A 21238-nucleotide genomic window follows, 5' to 3' on the forward strand; every position below is an offset into this window, starting at 1 on the left:
GCTTCTTTCAGTCCTTTCCTAAGATTCCTTCAACGGGGTCCCATTCTCAGTTCAGTTGTTTGCTCCTGGCATTCGCCAATATATTTGCTGGATTCTGGCTGTGTCTCTCAGGAGAGATCTACATCGGTTCCTGTCAGCCTGCACTTCTTTGCTTCATCCATCTTATCTAATTGGGTGGCTGTATATGTATGGGCCACATGTGGGGCAGGCTCTGAATGGGTGTTCCTTCTGCCTTTGTTCTAAACTATGCCTCGCTATTCCCTCCCAAGGGTATTCTTGTTCCTCTTTTAAAGAAGGAGTGAAGCATTCGCATTTTGGTCATCCTTCTTGAGTTACATGTGTTCTATGCATCTAGGGTAATTCAAGCATTTGGGCTAATAGCCACTTATCAATGAGTGCATACCATGTGTGTTTTTCTGTGATTGGGTTACCTCACTCAGGATGATATTTTCCAGTTCCATCCATTTGCCTATGAATTTCATAAAGTCGTTGTTTTTGATAGCAGAGCAGTATTCCATTGTGTAGATGTACCACATTTTCTGTATCCATTCCTCTCTTGAAGGGCATCTGGGTTCTTTCTACCTTCTGGGTATAATAAATAAGGCTGCTATGAACATAGTGGAGCATGTGTCTTTGTTATATGTTGGGACATCTTTTGGGTATATGCCCAATAGAGGTATAGCTGGGTCCTCAGGTAGTTCAATGTCCAATTTTCTGAGAGATCTCCAGAATAATTTCCAGAATGGTTGTACCAGTATGCAATCCCACCAACAATGGAGGAGTGTTCCTCTTTCTCCACATCCTCGCCAGCATTTGCTGTCACCTGAGTTTTTGATCTTAGCCATTCTCACTGGTGTGAGGTGAAATCTCAGGGTTGTTTTGATTTGCATTTCCCTTATGACTAAAGATTTTGAACATTTCTTTAGGTGTTTCTCAGCCATTTGGCATTCCTCAGCTGTGAATTCTTTGTGTAGTTCTGAACCCTATTTTTTAGTAGGGTTATTTGTCTCCCTGCAGTCTAACTTCTTGAATTCTTTGTATATTTTGGATATAAGCCCTCTATCAGTTGTAGGATTGATAAAGATCTTTTCCCAATCTGTTGGTTTTCACTTTGTCCTAACAACAGTGTCCTTAGCCTTACAGAAGCTTTGCAGTTTTATGAGATTCTTTTTCCCATTTGTCGATTCTTGATCTTAGAGCATAAGACATTGGTGTTTTGTTCAGGAAATTTTCTCCAGTGCCCATGTGTTCGAGATGCTTCCCTACTTTTTCTTCTATTATTTTGAGTGTATCTGGTTTGATGTAGAGGTCCTTGATCCACTTGGACTTAAGCTTTATACAGGGTGATAAGAGTGGATGGATCTGCATTCTTCTACATGCTGACCTCAAGTTGAACCAGCACCATTTGCCAAAAATGCTATCTTTTTTCCCTTGGATGGTTTTGGCTCCTTTGTCAAAAATCAAGTGCCCATAGGTGTGTAGGTTCATTTCTGGGTCTTCAATTCTATTCCACTGGTCTATCTGTCTGTCTCTGTACCAATACCATGCAGTTTTTATCACTATTGCTCTGTAATACTGCTTGAGTTCAGGGATAGCGATTTAATATGTATGAAATTCTCCAAGGAGAAATAAAATTATTAAATAAAAATAAATAGCAGCACACATCACCAGTATGTAAAAATTAATTCTGTTCTTACATTCCAGTAATAAAATAAATGAAATCAAAGTCAAAAAAGTATTTTTTAATCTAAAATAAATAAATGCTTAGGGAAAAATTTCACAAAGCTTATACAATCTTCTTGTACTAAAAAGCCCAAAACACACATGAAAATAACTTATGCAGACTAATTAAGTTAGGGGACCATCCTATGCTTACAAATCCTGTTTCTCATTACTACTCTTCATACTTACTATACATTTGCTGCCATCCTTTTTTAAATCCTTGTCAGCAATTTGTAGAAGTTGAAAAATCCCCCTGAAATAATTTAATGTATTTTATAATTTGTTTCAGAGAATATGGTATGGGCCTAAGGTTTATATTTTTATCAGAGAATAGAATTAGATCATACCATTTGTGGCCACCTTACATTTGACAATGATGACATAGTGAGAAAAGTGATAATCTTATAGGCAAATTGTTTTGAGAGAATTGGATATGTCAGCCTACCATTGCTGTTATTACATACTTACGGTAGCCAACTGAAAGGGAGAAAGGCCTATTTTTCTCCATAGTTTTGGTCGGATTTCCCAAATTGCTTTTGAGCCTGTGATGAGCTATGGTGCAAACGCATGTCAGAGTAAGGTGTTCACTTTCTGGCCACTGGGAAACAGAAACAGGTCACGGGTTTTCCTGAGTAGGACTCTAGCCTTGCTACAGCAGACTTGACTCAGAAAATCTTTCCATTATTTTTGATTTTCCATAATTTTTATTTTTTTCAGTTTTGTCTTTGCGATTTTTCTATTATATCTCTGAAGAAGAGAAATGCTTATATTTTAGCTTCTGTTCTACAAGTTTCACTCTCTTTTTTGATGTTCATTAAAGGCAAAGGCTTTTTCATTATCCTTCTGGATGATACTATGATGATATCAATACAGTAGTGGTACCTGGTCAATGTTGTTGTCTTTATAGGTTGTTCTATATTTCTCAAATATCAAAATCATTGCATTTTGCCAGCATGCTCAGCTCTCTAAGAACATTCTCTCTAGTCATCATTGGTAGATTACTTAAATGTATGGGCTGCTATAATCTGCCTCATGTGGAATACTCCCCGAGTCTAAGACCTATTATGAATAATCCATTTCTAAAGTTTGAAGGGTCCAAAATGAAATCATGGTACTTTGACTAGATACACAAAATAAGATCTCCTTTGTTTCTAAAAGACTCAGTTATTGTCTTAGTTGGGGTCTTACTGCTGTGAACAGTTGCCATGACCAAGGCAACTCTTTTAAGGGTAATATTTAATTGGGACTGGCTTACAGGTTCAGAGGTTCAGTCCATTATCATCAAGATGGGAGCATAGCATTGTCCAGGCAGGCATGGTGCAGGAGGAACTGAGAATTCTACCTCTTCACGTGGGGGTCTTTAGGAGTAGATTGGCTTCTAAATAGTTAGGAAGAGGGTGCCACCCACTACAGTGACACTCTTCGTCCAACAAGGCACACCTCCAATTAGTGTCACTCCCTAGGCCAAGCATATTCAAACCATCGCAGTTATTAATAACATGGAGAATATACAACAATATTTTTGTCAAACTTTTAAATTATTTTCTGTTATCGCAATATTAAACTCTAAATCAGAAAACCAGTTAATCAACCAACCAATTTTAAGCCAATATAGTACACTGTTTATAAGTATAAAGGAATCAGGAGGAAAATTGAGGTTGGATATGAGTCGAAATTTAAGAGGTAAGATACATGGCTACTTAGCACAGAGATCAAATGTGAAATGTTTTGTACGTTGTAATTTGAAGGGTATAGCAGAGGAGGATTGAAGGAAAGAAGCCTAAAATAAATTTTGTTGAACACAAATCTTGGTTAAGTATGACACCTAGAGGATGCATAAATAGAATTCCTTTGAGTTTTGGTTGTTAGAATTAAGTTGCGATTATGTGGAGAAATATATTTAAGATATTTATTTCAGAATCAGCATTTTATATATTTCTCTATGTAGTGTTTTATCAATAAATAATTTTCTTACTGTATCACTTAATTACATTAATAAAATTATGTCAAAATGAAATCTTTTTCCATCAAATGAACAATTTTGATAATTGCTTTTACATACAGATACTGAAATTCATTGCCGCTTCAAAGTATTTTAAATGATTATCTCCCAATAAATATGTATATATATATATGTATGAATGTGTGTATATATGAATGTTCATAGCATCATATAGTAGAGTTTTGAAATGATAGCACAGAGCAATGGGCAATTAAGTTTGCCTTACATAGAAAGTGACAGGGTCAGAATTGTGCCATTTCTAAGTATCTTACATTTATCCTCTGTTGGTTTCAAAGACTTTTATAGCCCTGGGTCATTAATATTTGAATAGTTCATGAAAAATGATGAATGATTTACTTCATGGGAAGCTATACAAGGTGGTCAATTTAATCTGCATGCTTGAGACTTCTCTAGATTGTATTTTGACATCATATCATTAAACATTTGTGTATTATTTATATCATTCTATAAAACAAAGGTTGGTATTTCTTACTATCTCTTGACATTTGTCAGGTTCACTGATAGTTTATCCAAGTGAGTAGTCCTTTTTTTGTTGCCAGGATGTGTATCTGAAAGTACACTTAATTTTGACTTTTCAGAGACCCAAACAAGTTTGTCTTCAAGTGCAGTAGAGATACTGTTATGAACAGAAATGTGGCACTGGTGGAGACAAATGTTCCTATGACGTAGTTTCTGTAATACTGTTTAGAGATGGCTTTACTACTTGGGAACATGACTATGTGTATATGAAGGGTGTGTGTGTGTGTGTGTGTGTGTGTGTGTGTGTGTGTGTGTGTCCTAAGCTTGGTTTAAGTAGCCATTAAAAGAGACAACTGAGGACAAATTTCAACACTTTTGCACAACATGTTCTATCCTTCTTGTATGTTTTAAAATGACAACAGATGCAGATTTAGAAGTTAGCCTTGATATTAGAGCTGTCATGTTTAATCTCTGGAATGGATAAGTAATTATTATGCAATACTGGATAAATAAGACAATGAAATCTCATTTTTCTTTTGACATTAAGTTATAGAGTGTGACATATGATTGCTTTTGGGAGGTAGGTGGACAACTTGCACGTTAAGGATTCCGATTTGCCTCCCTCTACCCTCTGAATTCTGTAATATAATGAGCCTCCACCTGGTGAATTGACTTGGGGCCTATGAAGAATGCTATGAGTGGGCATTAATAACACAGAATGTACAATGTGAAGTTAAAGAACTTCAGGGTTGAGGCATTAACAACAACTGAGAAATACAAACAGAAGGGGAAGGAAAAGGCTTCCATGCAGAGTGGCATTGCAGCAAGAAGCCATTTCTGAGAGGACAGAACCCAGGAGGCAATGGCAGGTCTATTTCTTCTTTGGCAGTGAGAACACTGAAGGACTTGCTCCTTCAGGGAGGCATATATTAGTTAGGATCAGCCTTCCTTTGTATCACTATCAACCTATAATCTTTTGATCATTGCCTATTTTTCACCAGTGTAGAAACAGTAAGCCACACTGGCTTATTGCCTCTAATCACAAGCACGGGGCCAGGGCTCTCTGAGCTTTTAATTCCCTCTTAGAGGCCTAACAGAGTGAAAAGTAAACAAAGACCAAATTTGCAACCATGAATGCAGCTAATTTCCTCTGATGTCAGAATACTTAAACAGGCAGGACCTGGGAATTATTTGATCAAACCTGCTTTTAATCTAATGCATGCAGAAGGACTGTGTCTGGAAAGCTCAGCAAAATGACAAGCATCCCCAGGGAGCCTTATGGAAGGTTTCCTCCCTAAGAAACTGTAGCTTTCTCATTTCAGACTCGTGGGTTACTGGGTCCTTGGGGGTGAAGTCACCAAGAGAAGTTTTTTTCTGCTTTTTAAATTGTATTGTATTTGGTGTAAGACTGGCAACCAAATGACAAGAGTTATCCTTAGCTTTTGGTTGCTGGGGGGATTTTTGTGTTGTTGTTTTTGCTTTGTTTTAATTGGCTAACTGCCTTGATACTATTTAAGCGTTACAAGGAAATGGATTAATAAAAACGACTGTTATTGTGAGGGGGAAGGAACAAAGCTTATCTGACTGCACATTCTTGTGTTAGTACTGATCTAATAAAATAGAGAACAAAAGGAACAAGCCATGTGGTTCCTTATTTTGGTTGTGCTAAAAAGCATTTTAAAAGAAAGAATTAGAAGCTATCAGTCTCAGGAATGAAATTTAAGTAAAAATAGTTATTAGCTGGGTGATAGCCAACTACTGTTACTGACTCATTTGTGCTTTAATTTTTCTCCCCACCTCTGATATTTCTTAGTGTGTTTTCAATAGAGATGGGAAGAGAAAGGAATGGAACTTTTATGTACTTCACCATTGAAATAGAATCCTACTAGCTGTGTGTGTACATTCTTACCCATGCAATTAGACAGCAACCGGGACACTTTTTAAAGTACGGAATCTCTTTCAAAGGCAGTAACAAGGCAATGTGTTGATTTAACACACATTAACCACCGTCACATTGTTACTGAGGCTGGGCTGAAGTTTAAAAGAAAAAGAAAAACACGGAAGAAAGTGCTCAAGTGCCTTTTGATAGTGATCCCTGATCTGTTCCCTCACAGGTTCATAAATACCGCTCCTCTCATAAAGTAATTCAGAAAGCACAGCTTCAAAATAAATGACCAACGCTGATGCTTTGTGTAAATATGCAGGGAGAATAACACGCCACTAGATCAGCATTTGACTCCTTGGGTGACGATGAATTTCAATGTCAGTTATTTGTCATCCTGAAGCCTGCCCTGTGATGATGCCTTTTATTGGTGTATCCTTGCGAACATATTTCAGCGCACCATGTGCCGGGGAGTTCTCGGGGCGGGCGCGTGGGGTCTGGGTGCTGGCCCTGTGCCCTCGGTACCCCCCACACCCGCCTGTGGTCCCCTCGGGTCCCTTTGGCTCCTCTCAGCTCTCTCTCCCCTCCCCTCCCTACAGCTGGCGGCGGGGGCTGCTCCTCTTAGAGCTCTGGGCCGGCTCTGTCAGCTGGGGCCCCCTGCGGCCGGCTGTGTCCCTCGCCGCTAGGACCTGCCAGTCTGCGCGCCATGGCAGCGGCGGCAGCATCCCCGCCAGCATCCCCGCCAGCCAGCGGCGGCGGCGGTGGCGTCCACGGTCGCGGCTGATGCTATTGTTCCCTAGTGTTAGTTGCTCTTTGGCTGCTTTTCATCTGGAGCGAACAATAGGAGCAGCGAGAGCTTTACGTTCTCTGCTGGTGGAGAAGGAAGGACCGTCCCCCGCGAGAGTGCTGTGGCTCCGGAGGCTGGAGCGGCTGCGGACAGCATGGGGCTGCGAGCCGAGCGCCTGGCGTCCCCGAGCCGGGGCGTCCTGCAACTGCTGCGGCTGCCCCTGCTCCTGCTACTCCTGCTGAGCTCTGGAGCCCGCGGGGCTGCGGCGCAGGGAGACACCGAGGTGCCCACCCTCTATCTGTGGAAGACGGGTAAGTGGGACAGAGTTGTCCTTTTCTCTGTCTCTAAATCTGGGGCTAAGATCCAGAGGGAGCTAGGGGTTCCTGAAGGAGCCTCTGTGTTTCCAGCTGATCCTGATTATGCCGGGATCCTCAGGTCAAAAGTATGATCCCTGCAAGCGAATTAGGTCACGTCCTATGCCATTAGGAAAGAACAACATAACTAAGAGGCAACAGTGAGTCACTGGAGTGATTGTTTCTCTTGACACTCGGTAGTGAATGAGGGCAGCGCTGTACTTTCATTACAAAGTGAAGTATTTTTAATATCTGGGTTTCCAGTCCTTAGACTTTCTAAAATGACATTCTAACAATGAACAGGTAAACAGTATATATATATATATGTAAGTGTGTTAAGTGTAGCTTTGTGGTGTGTGGGACACTGCGGACAAGACCTGTGAGGACAGAACTAATAGTAAAAAGCAAAGGGGCTCTCAGGAACCCTTAGGGGAAACTGGGCAGTGCAATTTGTAACGAGCGATTCAAAGTGATTTTTTTTTTTACTCTGTGGAGTGATTAACATGTGGGTTTAGAAACTTTTCCTTCCGGGAAAGAAGTCTTTTCGCATTGTTTTCGGACTAAACAAGAAAGGTAGCAACTCACTGCTCCTCAGAGTCTCCATGCAAAGCGCTGTAGAGGCAGAACAGGCAGGAAAACAACAAAACCCTAGGGCTCGAGGCTCCGCTCTCTACCCAACGGCTGTGTGGATGCTCTCTCTGCCCTCTATGGGAGATGGAATTCCAGAGCCAGCCGGAAACTTCATACACTCACAGGAGAAAAGTGAAGGAGGTATTCTCGCTGCTTATAACAGAGGATGACTTGAGAGTTCCCGGGCGATGCCTAAATATTAAGATAGGAACGAGGTAGAAAGGAAAAGTGTCCAGATCGCAATTCAGGCAGAGTGGGTCTCCTGGCTTCAGTCCTCCCACCTCCCTGCTGGGGAGGCAGATCCATTTACACCAGAATCACACTGATGACTGAAGGTTTAAAGAGGATTCATACGTCCAGGCAGCATTTTAGTGAAGCATTAAACATACAATCACTTAAAGACAAAACACACTTCACCTTGGAAAAATCGCACGACATGCACGTGCACGCTCGTACATGTACAAAGACAGGCACGGATTAGTCAAAGCAAAGTCATTTTCGCTAACTTGGTAAGACTTTGAAGATCAGCTGGTTGGGTGACTGCAGACAAAAATCAAATTAATTTGTTTGATTTTAAACAAAGAATTGAAAGTTTCGGATTTTTTTTCCCCCAAATGTACAGCAATGGGGTAATAGTTGGGAGTTTAGAAAGCTTCTCAGATAAATCCTCGGGAAAACAGAGCTGGGCTAGTGGAAATTTGTGCTATCAAAGGAACATGAGCCAAGTTGTAATTCTGAAGGAAAAGAACATAGAGAGCATTCACTGTGCTGCCTCCCAGGTGCCAATACATGTCAATATTAATGTCATAGCGGGAACACAAGCCAATTAGACCTTGATTAAAGCACCAGGTTCAGCTTTAGCCTGCTCTAAGGATAATTCACCGGAGTTCTGACCCCTCCATCCTTTGCTGCCTACAGTGTGATTGTACTTGCTGTTGACATGATCTGGACATGGTATGGTGAAATCAAAGAAGCTGGTGTGGTGAGGGTGGTGGTACTATGTATTTTACAATGATTCCTTGTTTGGTGGGAAATAGTAGACCATTTAACCTGCTGAGCAAAATAATAATTTCTTCATGCGTTTATCCACTGAAAGGAAGGGAGATGTTACTATGAGTTGAGTACAGTATGAATAAAAGGAGTTGAGAACAGTTCTCAAAGGAACTGGGATATTTATGAAGGAACAGTAACTGTGATAGAATTGTAAGTATGTATCATTTGATGGGAAGCAAATTTAATTTAAGAGCAAGAGCAAAGAGAGAGGGAGAGGCAGAGGGAAAGGAGATGCAGAGGGAGACAAGGGGAAGGAAGAGATTGGGAAGAGGAGAATGGAGAAGCTGAGGACATCTGCTCCAGTGAGGGGCTCTTGCTTTTCTACTGTTTACAGAAAATATCATGAATGATGACATCATTAAAATGGAAGTTTCACCGGACAAAGATATGGGACAGTAGCTTTTACTGTCAATAACATGCTGTCCACTCTGGGGACGTCACAAGATGCCTAGTTCATTGATTAGAGAAAATAATATCTAAAGATCTACCCAGCTACTAAGTTTTATTTACATACATACATATTCAAGCACACACATAATTAAATACAAATATATTCACAAATTCAAACACTTGCGATTTTCATATACAGACATCAGATTTAGGACACATAATGGATGGTATATGATTGATATATGATGTTATAGTTTTAGGTCACTTCACAAAGCAAAGCTGTTAAAGATTTACAGTCAGCTCTGACTTTAAGTAGAGGCTGAATGTGATGTTGCCATCTTTGGGCTTGTCCAACTCACGCTTGACCAACTCAAAACTAAACAGGACACAATAATTCATGGAATACCATACTCATGAATATTATACAATGATAGCAGAGATTCCCATAGCTGATAAAACAGTTGAGGGTGTGCTCGACAAAGAGTTACTACTTGCTTTTGATCTTGGCTCTTTGCCAAGAGCATAGTGAAGCATCGAAGAAAGAAAGAATATAAAACATGAAGACATACAGCAATATTCCTAAATCTTGAAAGTACCAGTGAGAGTGAAGCTCAAGGCCAAACACTCAATGGAAAAATATTTAATATCAATCAAGTCAGCTGGGATTCTAAGAAAACTCTAGAGCTGTGGGAAATCTTTTAGAGCTTAACATACAAGCAGGTAGGAATCATTGGAATCTCTAAGAAGATGATGTATTTTTTGTTGAGGAAGGAGATAGGCGCATCTAACGGGTGTTGGTCCAATAAGTAAAAGAAAACAATGCAAGCACTATAGAAGTTACAGGAAAGCATGGAGAAGTGCTTTGTTTTGCAAGCCATACATGTTGGCCCAGATTTGACGTCATTTGTAAAGTTTTCTAGGTATCCATCATTTTAGCACTCAAGAACCAAGATAGAAGCAGACAAGGAAGAAACACCAGATTCCTGAGTGTAGGGAAGAACATCAGTTTAATTCAGACACATTGAGCTTGAGGTACAATGATCCAATGAATAGAGCTAATGCAAAAAACAAAACAAAACAACAACAAAACCTAATAGGTAATTAGAAGACCGAGATAGAGTGAATTGTAAAACTCGGACTCAATTACGATTTTTGCTTCATAAGTGGTTATCATGAAGACAAATGTTGAAAGGTTAAAAAAAAATGATGCGTCACAAAGAATGTTACATTTTAAGGGGTAATGTCAGAAAGTAGTAAAAACAAAAATTGAGAAAGTATTGTCAGAAAAGTTATAAGAAAATTATCTATAGGCACTTGTAAGGTTATGGGTGCCGCATCTGCTGGGCCATTGGGAGGCCAGCCTATCACCGGGCAAATACGAGTGGGTGTGTCGGGCTGTACAGAAGCCATGGTCTAATGCTCTGGGGGAGGGGAGGGTAAGCAGGCTCAGGGGTTCTGTGCCTGCAAGGAGGTCAGGTCTTCTGGCTCTCAGTCTCTTGGGCATTCAGGCCCTGGGAGCCTTGGGAGAGCTGAGAACGGAGTAGGGGCCTGTGGCCTGGATCTAGCCCAGGGCTAGGGGGAAAAGAAGAGGGTAGCTCTGCTGGTCCCTCTATGGGAGTTCTTTGTTTACTGCGAAAGACTTGAGCTTGGCTTGATGGTGGCTGTGGCTACGATATCCTAAACTTAGAGCATAGCGGTCATCTATTGAAGATTAGGCAGCAGCTCTGTCGGCAAAGGCCTTCTCCATGGTTCACCACGGCGGATCCCAATGAAAAGAGGCAGTCCATGGCTTTAAGGTATTTAATGTCATGGCAGAAAGTGGATGAGTAAAACCATACCCCACTTCTCAGGGTGAGCCTGAGGTTACATATTTTTTGCAGAGAGGTATATCTGGAGAGTTTTTTGGCTAAGTCCTCCAGGCCTTTAGCTACCTCGTTAAAATGGAGATCTATCTTGAGCCTGCATGACCACAGGTCACATCCTCTACCTGTGGAGGGGTTTGGGGCGTTGCCCTTACCTGACTGAAGGCTACAACCTGAATGAAGGCCACAAATATATGGCAAATTGCAGCTAGTGACGAGGCCTGGTGCCCAGGGATCAGGTGAGGCACCTACCATCTCGTCAGTGTCACCAGAGTTTCCAGCCTTAGCTAAACAAGGAACCAGTCTGCCTTTCACGGTCCCACAGGCACTCATTTGGTAGATATGTATTATTAAATAATAGTGAAAAAGTACGAGACATTTCAAAAATTTGAATATAAACTATTACAGGTAATATCAAGCTAGGTGAAGAACTATTCAATGGTTGTGTGTTACTTGTACTCTTTTAACTTGTAAAACTGTTCCCACAATAATTTTGATTAATCAAAACCACCTGACAATTCCAAGATAGAAGAGCTACCAAACTGACCAAAATGTGCTTGACTCTTTAAGATCATCAGGCTATCACCAAATTAATCATGGAGGTTTACTCTCAATAAAGTCATTATAAACTCATTAAATATACTTTTATTATAAGGGGATCATATTAAGATCTGAGGAACATGAAAAATACTACCCATTATTCGGAACTGGGTTGTTTTCAAGTATGATTGCCTCTAAAGAATATTGTTTCTCACATTAGCTTCATGCTACATAACTATGCTGTTACTAATAGTCACAGCATCCTTACCCAATTAATTGTATGAAAATTGTACCTTTATTCAATTTTTAAAACAATCATTATTTTCCTTTTACTGATAGTTATACATAATTGAAAATAAAATCTCTTGTTAATGTCTGTAGAAAATTATCTCTTCTTTGTATCAGTCTAAGTTCAGTTATGCTGGAAAGTTGCCTTTGTTTGGACCATGATTCAGTTTTCTCATAAACTGGAGACACCAGTGATACTCAGTCCTGGTCAGAATGGGTTGAAAATATTCTATTTCTATTTCTGCTACTTATGAAAATTATTTTATGTTTCTGAAGTTTTAATTTTTATCTCCACAATGGTTTCATAGCATATATTTTCTAAGGTTAAGTATTGTAGCATTTATTAAGTACCAGTAAAGTACTTGATTTCTTTCAGAAGTTCAGTAGTGATAGTTTTTATTGCTGCTATTCTGCATAACAAACAACACAATTTTGTAACCCTATTCAAGTCTGGCAATGTATGTGAGTTCTCTCTAAATCACCCATTTTTCCTGTAAGTACACTATTTATCTTATCCTGATGAAATTAAAAATACCATGAATTACAAGGAACGTATCCTTGTAGAATGACATGCACATGGACTGAGGTCATATAGTAGTGTTTTAACGGAGACTCTACCTGATTATTTTGGTTATTTGAATGTTATAACCTTTTGTATTCGAGTGATAACAGATGTTCTGAAGTGGGAAGGTACCTGTGAACTTTTAACAGATGCTAAACCAAAAGTGTCCAACTGGGTCCACTAATTAAGGTGCTCCTTATTCTTTATCCTTAGTTCCCCTAAAATGGCAGAGGTAATGTACAAGGATTCTACTGGTCTCATCCATTTATCTGCTGATATTAAAGGAAAAATAAAAATAAATCTAGAAAAAGAAGCTACTTGGATAGAGGTCTAAGTAGTTTATTAAATTGATACTTATTGGAGATCATATGAATATTCTCAATACAAGCCCAAAGTTGTATGATACAACCTTTTGTACTTCATTTCGTCATGATCCTCAGGAACTGATCAAGAGACTGGCACTCTCCTTCTTAAAAAAGCCTTCTTTCTGAGTTTCCTGCACGTCAACAGTCAAAAATGATATTGTCTAACCTGTGTTTCCCCTTCAACTCTCTTTTGATTCCCAAAGACGTCGTCTGCCTATTTCCTCTTCCACCTTTTCTCCTCCTTCTCTTCTTCCCATTCTTGTTTATTCTCATTGCTATTCAGTAAGTTCAACTAGTGCTGCCCGTAAGTGCATGGCTGTGAGGTCATGCTCTGGAGCATGGACAACCAAATGGCTGCCCTGTGAAAGAATGATTCTGCCTCTCCCAGCAGTCCTCAAGCTCCTCACCAAGGAGTGTCAGACCCACATTCTTAAAATGCTTTCTGTGTAGTGTAGTATTGCTCCAGCTTTATGGGTTCATTTGCATAACTTTGTAGGCAATCATTTGAATAAACATTTCAAACCCCTGCAGTTTCCAGTGTACCATGTCCTTCCTTTGAAAAAAGGAAAAATATGTAGAATTTATTATTTCCATTAACGCACCATCTCTCCATATTTCCCCTATTATTAAAACCCTGATTCAGTGTTCTGTATTAGTTACAATTTATTACTGACACATTATTCTTAACTAATGTCCATGGTTTCGATTAACACTCACTCTTTGTGTTGTACATTACATGTTTTTAGACATATGCATAAAGATTTATGATATACCACTAAGGTCTTTTATACGAAAATTTCACTGACATGAATTTCTCTGTTTAGTTTATATATTCCTCATATGCTGCCCCTGAGTCTCTGGGCATCACTGATATCACTGTTTTCATACTTGGAGTTTTTCAGTGTTAAATAGCTGAAATCATGCTATGTGTATGTATACTGGCTTCTTTGCCTTTTAATATCCATTTCTGATTCCCCCAAGTCTTTTCATGGCCTGATAGCGCATTTTAGTACTGTTTATATATGTTACCAGTTTACCTACTGGAGGATTCTGTGTTTGCTCACAAGTGCTGCTAAGTATGACTCTAAATATGTTCCTGTGCGTCTCTGTCTCAACATACTTTGGTTACTAAGGACCATGTTGTTCGTCATATGTATCAATATATTTATTTTTATAAGAAATTATAAAACTATCCTCCATATATGGTTCAATTATGTTGTTTCTCTACCTCTAGGTCCCTATGCAGCTTGTATTTAAGTGGCTCTGGTCTGGTTAAAAGGTCACATAGTTGTGGTGGTTAGAAAAAAGAATGGGCTCACATATTTGCATGCTTAGTCTCCAATTCAAAAAATGTTTGGAAGGATTAGGAGCTATGAACCTGTGGAGGAAGGTGTGTCTGGGAGTGAGTTTTGCGGTTTCAATAGCCTTCCACAGACCAAGTCTCCCCCTCCTTCTCTCTCTCTCTCTCTCTCTCTCTCTCTCTCTCTCTCTCTCTCTCTCTCTCTCTCTCTCTCTCTGTGCGTGTGTGTGTGTGTGTGTCTGCTACCTACCAATCAAGATATAAAACTCTCACATATTTTCCAGTACCGTGCTTTGCTGACGTACTCCCTGTGATGATAATAATATACTATCATAGTGATTACAGACTTTACTATTCTTGAATCCACACTCTCCTAGAGAAATGCTTCCTTTTATGAGTTGCCTTGGTCACGGTGTCTTTTCACAGCAGTAGAACAGTTTCTAACAAAGTTGTATATCTACTTTCCCTTCTCTTCTAGAAGTTATGAGATAGGAAAGCATGGAGGTAAAATATCCTTTTGAACTCCTGGGTGTAGTAGCATAGCATGTTGATGCCATAGTCAGGTGACTAGGGAACATAGAAGTTAAGGCAGAGAGATGAGTAGATTTATCCATTGGCACGTTGGAGTGAGTACCCACAAGAAGTCATTTGAACAATGGCTGTTCAGCGCATATTTTGTGTACATAAATGGAAAAACATAGCCTACTATCAAAGTAGAGCATTTAAAGTTGTCACAACCTGGATGGAAAACCAAGTCCTTTCACATCAGAGACATATATTGATTATACAGACATAATAACTTAATTTATGCAGTCCTTATGCTATACATGTTCTTCCTTGGATCATGCTATCATTAGCAATAACAGAATATTTGGGTCTTGTAAATGAATGTGGTTACATCAGAACAATAATAGTGACTATTAGGGTTGCTTTTAATTTTTTTTGGAGATTTAGTGTCTATGTAGGCCTAGCTGGCCTTGAACTCACAGTGATCTGCCTGCTTTTGTCTCCCGATTGATTGCTGGCTCCAGAGTTCTTGGATTAATGGTGTCCACCACAGCACCTGGTAACTCTATAGTACCCAGTATTCCCAAACAATTTACCATCCAAACACCAAGCAGGCCAGCCCTTGCTAAGCTTCTGAGAGCAGATGGAGAATGTAATAGTAAATGTCACCTACCCACTGTCCCAGATTCTGTCCCTGAAAGTAAAAGACATGAGTGCTGAGCAACTCAATCCACAGTTAGAATGAAGGCAGCACTAATTCCTCATGTAATTATCTACTTACATCTGCCCATAGTTAATAAAGTGAGACGTTTGAGAAGAGAATTTCAGACCAGGTATTTTTGAGTTGCTCAAAATTTTAGAGCTGTGACTTCTAATCTCTCTTTACATCTTGTTCTCTAGCTACAAAGTAGTTATGAATCAATCTCTACTTCTCCACACACTTTAAAGATAATAAGATAAACTTGTACAGGACTTAAACAGTGCTTGGTAATTACTCATAAAATACTTATCTGCTGCCTGGCAGTAGTCCCAGCGTGAGCTGATAGTACCTCCTGACTGGGAAAGAGTCAACAGCCAGCATCTTTCCTTCTTCATTTTGGTTCTTCCTGTATGGATCTACGTGTATCTCCTGAGCCTTCCTAGATCTGATCATTTTTTTCCTGACTGATGCTGGGCAAAAAGTACAACAGCTTTTAGCAAGATTATGCAATGGATAGAGATATTGTGCCTTGATGCTGTTCCTTGATGTTGCACACATCCTCGCCATGCTGGAAATGCTGGAGGTGTGATTTTTAAGTGTGACTGTGCAGTTTCAAAATGATCTAGTGTAGAAACACCTGAGAATATTCTGGGCAAGATGTTTTAACTCTGGGATGTGCGAAGAAGAAGAGAAGGCTTCATTTCTCAACGTGCAATGTGTATATGTGTCTATATATTTAGGTCACATTTAGAATTAGACTACTTTTATACCTTAGTCTGGATGGTTTGTCAACTTCCAAGTAAAGCTATTTCTTCACTGCTGGGAGGGGAGCTAGCTATGCAACTGTTTGTTTCTTGCTCATTAAAAGATATTTACCTATACATTTTCCAAACTATGTAAAGCATTTTAAATTCATGGTAGAATTACAATAATAATACCATTGCAAAAATGTTGATATATATATATATATATGTGTGTGTGTGTGTGTGTGTGTGTGTGTGTGTGTGCCTATATGTATAGATACAGACATGTCTGCACAAATGCCAACACTTATGGCTAAATCACCACACAGAAATTAATTATTTATCTGCCGTTAGAAAATTATATCTCCTGAAATGCGGTTTTATATGTGCTATTGATAGTACTGGCTTAAAAATGTTATTTAATTATTCATACTTTTTGCTAAAATATTAATTATATGCAATTTTGTTTTGATTTTATTTTAGTGTGCTTTCTGCTTGTTTTTCTACTCAAGCACAAACTCTATGAAAGCACTTACTATTCGAGTCCTGAAACCACCTCCCACCAACATAAGAGTTCTAATTTAAGATACTTATGTCTAACCATCTTCCTGTGTTTGCTATCCCAGTGTCTGATCAATGACTATTAACTGCAGTGTCTGCACATATTTTTAAGGAAGACTTTTCATTTAGTAGTATCTGTCTAGAGTCATATCAACAATGTGTTTATGTCACAAATAGTTAACATTGATTACAACATCGTGAAGACATCGGTAAGAAACCAAGGCAGAATAAGGTAGATTATGCAGTCTTGCTCTCTAGAGGAGATAGTTATGGTGCAGACACTCCAATTATAGAACTAGCTGGGTTTCTTTCCTCTTCAGTTTGTACTGACGAGGTTCATCTAGGTAAAGCTGGTAGGTGCTCAGTGTGTACTTTGTGGCATGCTCAGTACCAGGCACTGTAGAGCAGACTTGAGAAGCATGTGAATCTGTCTCTGGAGTGCTCCATTAAGTTTGAATAGCTATAGAGCACAGACGGAGGCACACAGTACAAGAGGCACAAGCTTGAAAGATGAATAGTGTACAAGTAGATATAAGCTAGAAGAGATAGAATTACATGCGGAGAAGGACACTGAGAAAGCAAAAGGGATGGAAGCTAGGAGACATCATGCCTGTCTGCAAGGCAGATAATAAGGAACCTGTATCAGGAGGGTTGCAAGTTCAAAGCCAGCACAGAGAAAGAGACTCTACCTTAAAAACTTATACAAAGGAGCAAATGAAAGCCAGAAAGATGGCTCAGCAAATAAAGGATTCTGCAGTCATAGGTTTGAATCTTGGCATGTGTAAAGTAAAAGGAGTAAGCATCATTTCTCTGCCACACACGAATGGTGACACAATACTCTCTTTTACACACAAAATATGCAAATAAACTGATATATAGAAAGGAGTGTATTGGTTGTAGGGAGATGTGTTGGTAAGTGTTTGGTGGGTGAAGCATAGGCCGATTGTACGAAGTTAGATCTGATTCTAAGGATTTGGGGCTTGGCTTTCTGTTCTTTGGTTTATGGGAACAAGTATGTATGCATGTAATACAACATTGCCAGGAGTGAGGGTATATACTTGTAAATTTTAAGCCAAGAGTACTTATACATTTAATGATTGTTATTCTAAATTTGATTTTTTTTCTTTTTTCTTTTCTTTTTTTCGGAGCTAGGGACCGAACCCAGGGCCTTGCACTTGCTAGGCAAGTGCTCTACCAGTGAGCTAAATCCCCAACCCCTTATGATTGTTATTCTAAATGAACTTCTATCATTTCTCTTGGAATCTTTGCAAGACAAATAAACACTGCCGTTAGTAAAGCCACATTACACATACTTTTAAATATTAACCTTTTAATATTTGAAGCCAAAGTATAATCACATAATTTTCTTCAATTCCTTTCCTCCAGCCAATTTTTCCATATAACCTTCTTAAATCATTCTCTGTTTATTTGTTGTTTCATACACATATCTAAATATGGCCTGCACAATCCACATGTTACTTGTATGTATGTGGTTTCAGAGCTGATCCTTAGCATTGAATAACTAACTCTGGGGAGGGAGGTAGGTGGGTTCTTGCTTGGGGAAAATTGTTTCTCCTGCTTTCAGCTTAGCTGCCTGAAATTCTTGCCTAGGGTTGGGGTACCAAAAGATTTTAGTCCTCCACTGTAGTGCATCTATGGCTGTAGTTGTTGCTTGTGTCATGCTGACAAGACTTTGTGAGTGTGTATTCTCTGACATTTCTAGCAGGTACAATATCACAGCAGAGTTCCTGTGGCTCTGAGTCTTGTGATTTTCCTTCCCACTCTTCCACAATTATTTCTTCTTTTGAGAATTCTTTGTTTAGATCTGAAGCCTAATTTTAAAAAAAATATCATGGGTTGTTTGACTTTCTTTTCTTGAGTTCTTCATATATTCTACATAGTAATCCCCTATCAGACATATAGATAGCAAAGATTCTCTCATATCATGTGGGTTTCCTCTTTACCCAATTGATTGCTTCTATATCTGTGCAGAGTGTTTTAGTTTTGTGAAGTCCCACTTCTTAATTTTGGTCTAAATTCCTGTGCAAATGGAGTCCTATCAGGAAATACTTTGCTATACTGATATCCTGTAGGATATTGCAGCCGCCTTCTCCTTTTCCTTCTCCTTCTCCTCCTTCTTCTCCTCCTCCTCCTCCTCCTCCTTCTCCTCCTCCTCCGCCTCCTCCTCCTCGTCCTCCTCCTCCTCCCCCTCCTCCTCCTCCATCGTCATCATCGTCATCTTCTCTCTTCCTTCCTTCCTTTCTTCCTTCCTTCCTTCCTTCCTTTCTTTCTTTCTTTCTTTCTTTCTTTCTTTCTTTCTTTCTTTCTCTCTTTCTTTCTTTCTTTCTTTCTTTCTTTCTTTCTTTTTTCACATTTAGACCTTTTGTTTTAGAGTTAGTTTTTGTGCCAGACCGATATATCGGATATATGGATCCATTTTCTAGTATATTTCTCTATATCTTTCTTCAGTGATTTATTTTAATCATATAGATCTTTCTTGGTTAGGTTATTTTTTTTTTGGTATATGGATCAGTTTTTTTTTTATTAACTTGAGTATTTCTATTTACATTTCGGTGTTATTCCCTTTCCCGGTTCCAGGCCAACATCCCCTAACCCTCCCCCCTTCTTTATGGGTGTTCCCTCCCATCCTCCCCCAGGTTAGGTTATTTTTAATAAAATTTTGAGGCCACTACACGTGGGATTATATCTATGGTTTTTTTACTTTTGAATTCTGTTGATATATTAAAATCTTATGATTTTTACAAGTTAATTCTGTATCTTGCCATATTACTAAAATTGTCAGTCATTTCTTGGGGTTTTCTAGGTAAAAAGTTTGAGATACCTTATGTTTAATAGCATATCACCTGAAACTAGGACATTTCCTTTTCCTGTTTGTATCCCTTTAATAGTCTTTTTTTTTGCCTTACTATCCCAGCTCAATCTTGAAGCAGTGTATTGGAAAAGAGAGGGGATAGTGGACAGTTCTGTTTGATTACTGATTTTAGTGAAATTGCTTCAAGTTTTTCTAAATTTAGGAGGATGTTTGGGTACGTTTCTTGTACATAGCTTATATTGTATTGAGTTTTTCATTTTTACAATTCTAGTGACTTTCTAGGACCTTTATCATGAACGTATGTTAGATTTTTCAAAGGTCTTTTGTGTAGCTAGTCTTTGAGTTAATTTACATGGTTTATTACATTTATCAACTTGTGTATTTTGAAACATCTTTGCGTCAAAGCGGATTGGTCGTGATGGATAATTGGTCATTGAAGTATGTCTGTATTCAATTTGCAAATATTTCACTGAGGAATCTATGTTCACCAAGGATATTACTTTGTAATTTCCTTCCTTCCTTCCTTCCTTCCTTCCTTCTTTCCCTCCTTCCTTCCTTTCATCCCTGGCTTCTAAGCTGGCATAGATTATTACAGAAATGTAGCCAGACCTCTGGGCTCAACTGCTCTATAAAACAGCTTCCGACAGTTTGCAGTAGTAACTGAATATCTCTAAGGGAAGAGTCATCAAAACAGATTTGAATTTATGGAATCGAATAATTCATCAAGAAAGCCTTGACGGCAGCTAAGATACATCACTTTGCTTGTCTCTTAAGGCAAAATTTAATAGAGCTTCTTCAGCTCCCTTGGCTTGTGTTGCAAGAGAGCTGACTTTGAAGCACTTCAGCCATGAAAGTTCCACAAACAGAATTAATATCACATCAGACAAGGTGGCGTCTCTACCTTGGCAGATCAAACACGGTAGAGCTGTGATTCCTGGCTATAACAAAAGTTTTCAAAATCCTTCCACTTGCGGTAATTTTCTATTTTGATAGCATCATCTAAAAGCTAAGTTAATGGAAAATCTTTTACAAAAAATGTGACAATATAATGGGAAATGAACCCATGTGCCTTGTTATTTGATACAAGATGGATTTCCTTTGTGACCATATGATATCTAGTCGGAATCTTTACTACAGTGACATTTTCAATAGCCATGTTGGCCATAAGTTTTTACCATGCAATCATTCATTTAAGAAAAAAGACAATTTAATGCCTTTTAGTATATTCACAGGATGGTACATGCATAGCTATCATAATTCTGAATCACTCTCATTAATATCCTAAATAAATTTTGTATTGTCTAGTCATTAACTCATGGCCCAGGCAAATACAACGTTGCTGTTGTTGTTTTTCTATAGATTTGTTAATTGTTGACATTTTGCATAAACAGAATCATGTTCTCTGGGGTCAGAGTTCATTTATGTTGTTATATATATCAACATATCAGTTCTTTATATTGCTCTCTACTATTCATTTTATAAACCAACCATATTTTATTTATCAATTTATTGATGGACACTTCTACTTTGGGTCTCTTGTGAACATTACCAGTGATATTTTGGTTTGTTTGTTTGTTTGTCTACATATGGTTTTGTTCTTCAGGCAGCTGGACAGGACGGAGTCTCTCCCTATTGGTTGTTATTATTAGTACTATAACCTCGGAGGAAAGATTTATGT

At 38.9% G+C, this 21238-nt stretch overlaps 1 protein-coding gene across 1 annotated transcript in view; it reads left to right on the plus strand.

Moving 5' to 3' along the window:
* The first annotated feature begins 6826 nt into the window (after positions 1–6826).
* Thsd7a (thrombospondin type 1 domain containing 7A) overlaps positions 6827–21238 on the plus strand; it is a 415052-nt gene continuing 400640 nt past the window's right edge. Inside the window, 1 exon segment of the mRNA XM_032906937.1 lies at positions 6827–7184. Coding sequence (XP_032762828.1) covers positions 7028–7184 — 157 coding nt within the window. The 5' untranslated portion in view covers positions 6827–7027.

Source organism: Rattus rattus, chromosome 6 (assembly GCF_011064425.1).
Source record: "Rattus rattus isolate New Zealand chromosome 6, Rrattus_CSIRO_v1, whole genome shotgun sequence".
Classification (NCBI taxonomy): Eukaryota; Metazoa; Chordata; class Mammalia; order Rodentia; family Muridae; genus Rattus; species Rattus rattus.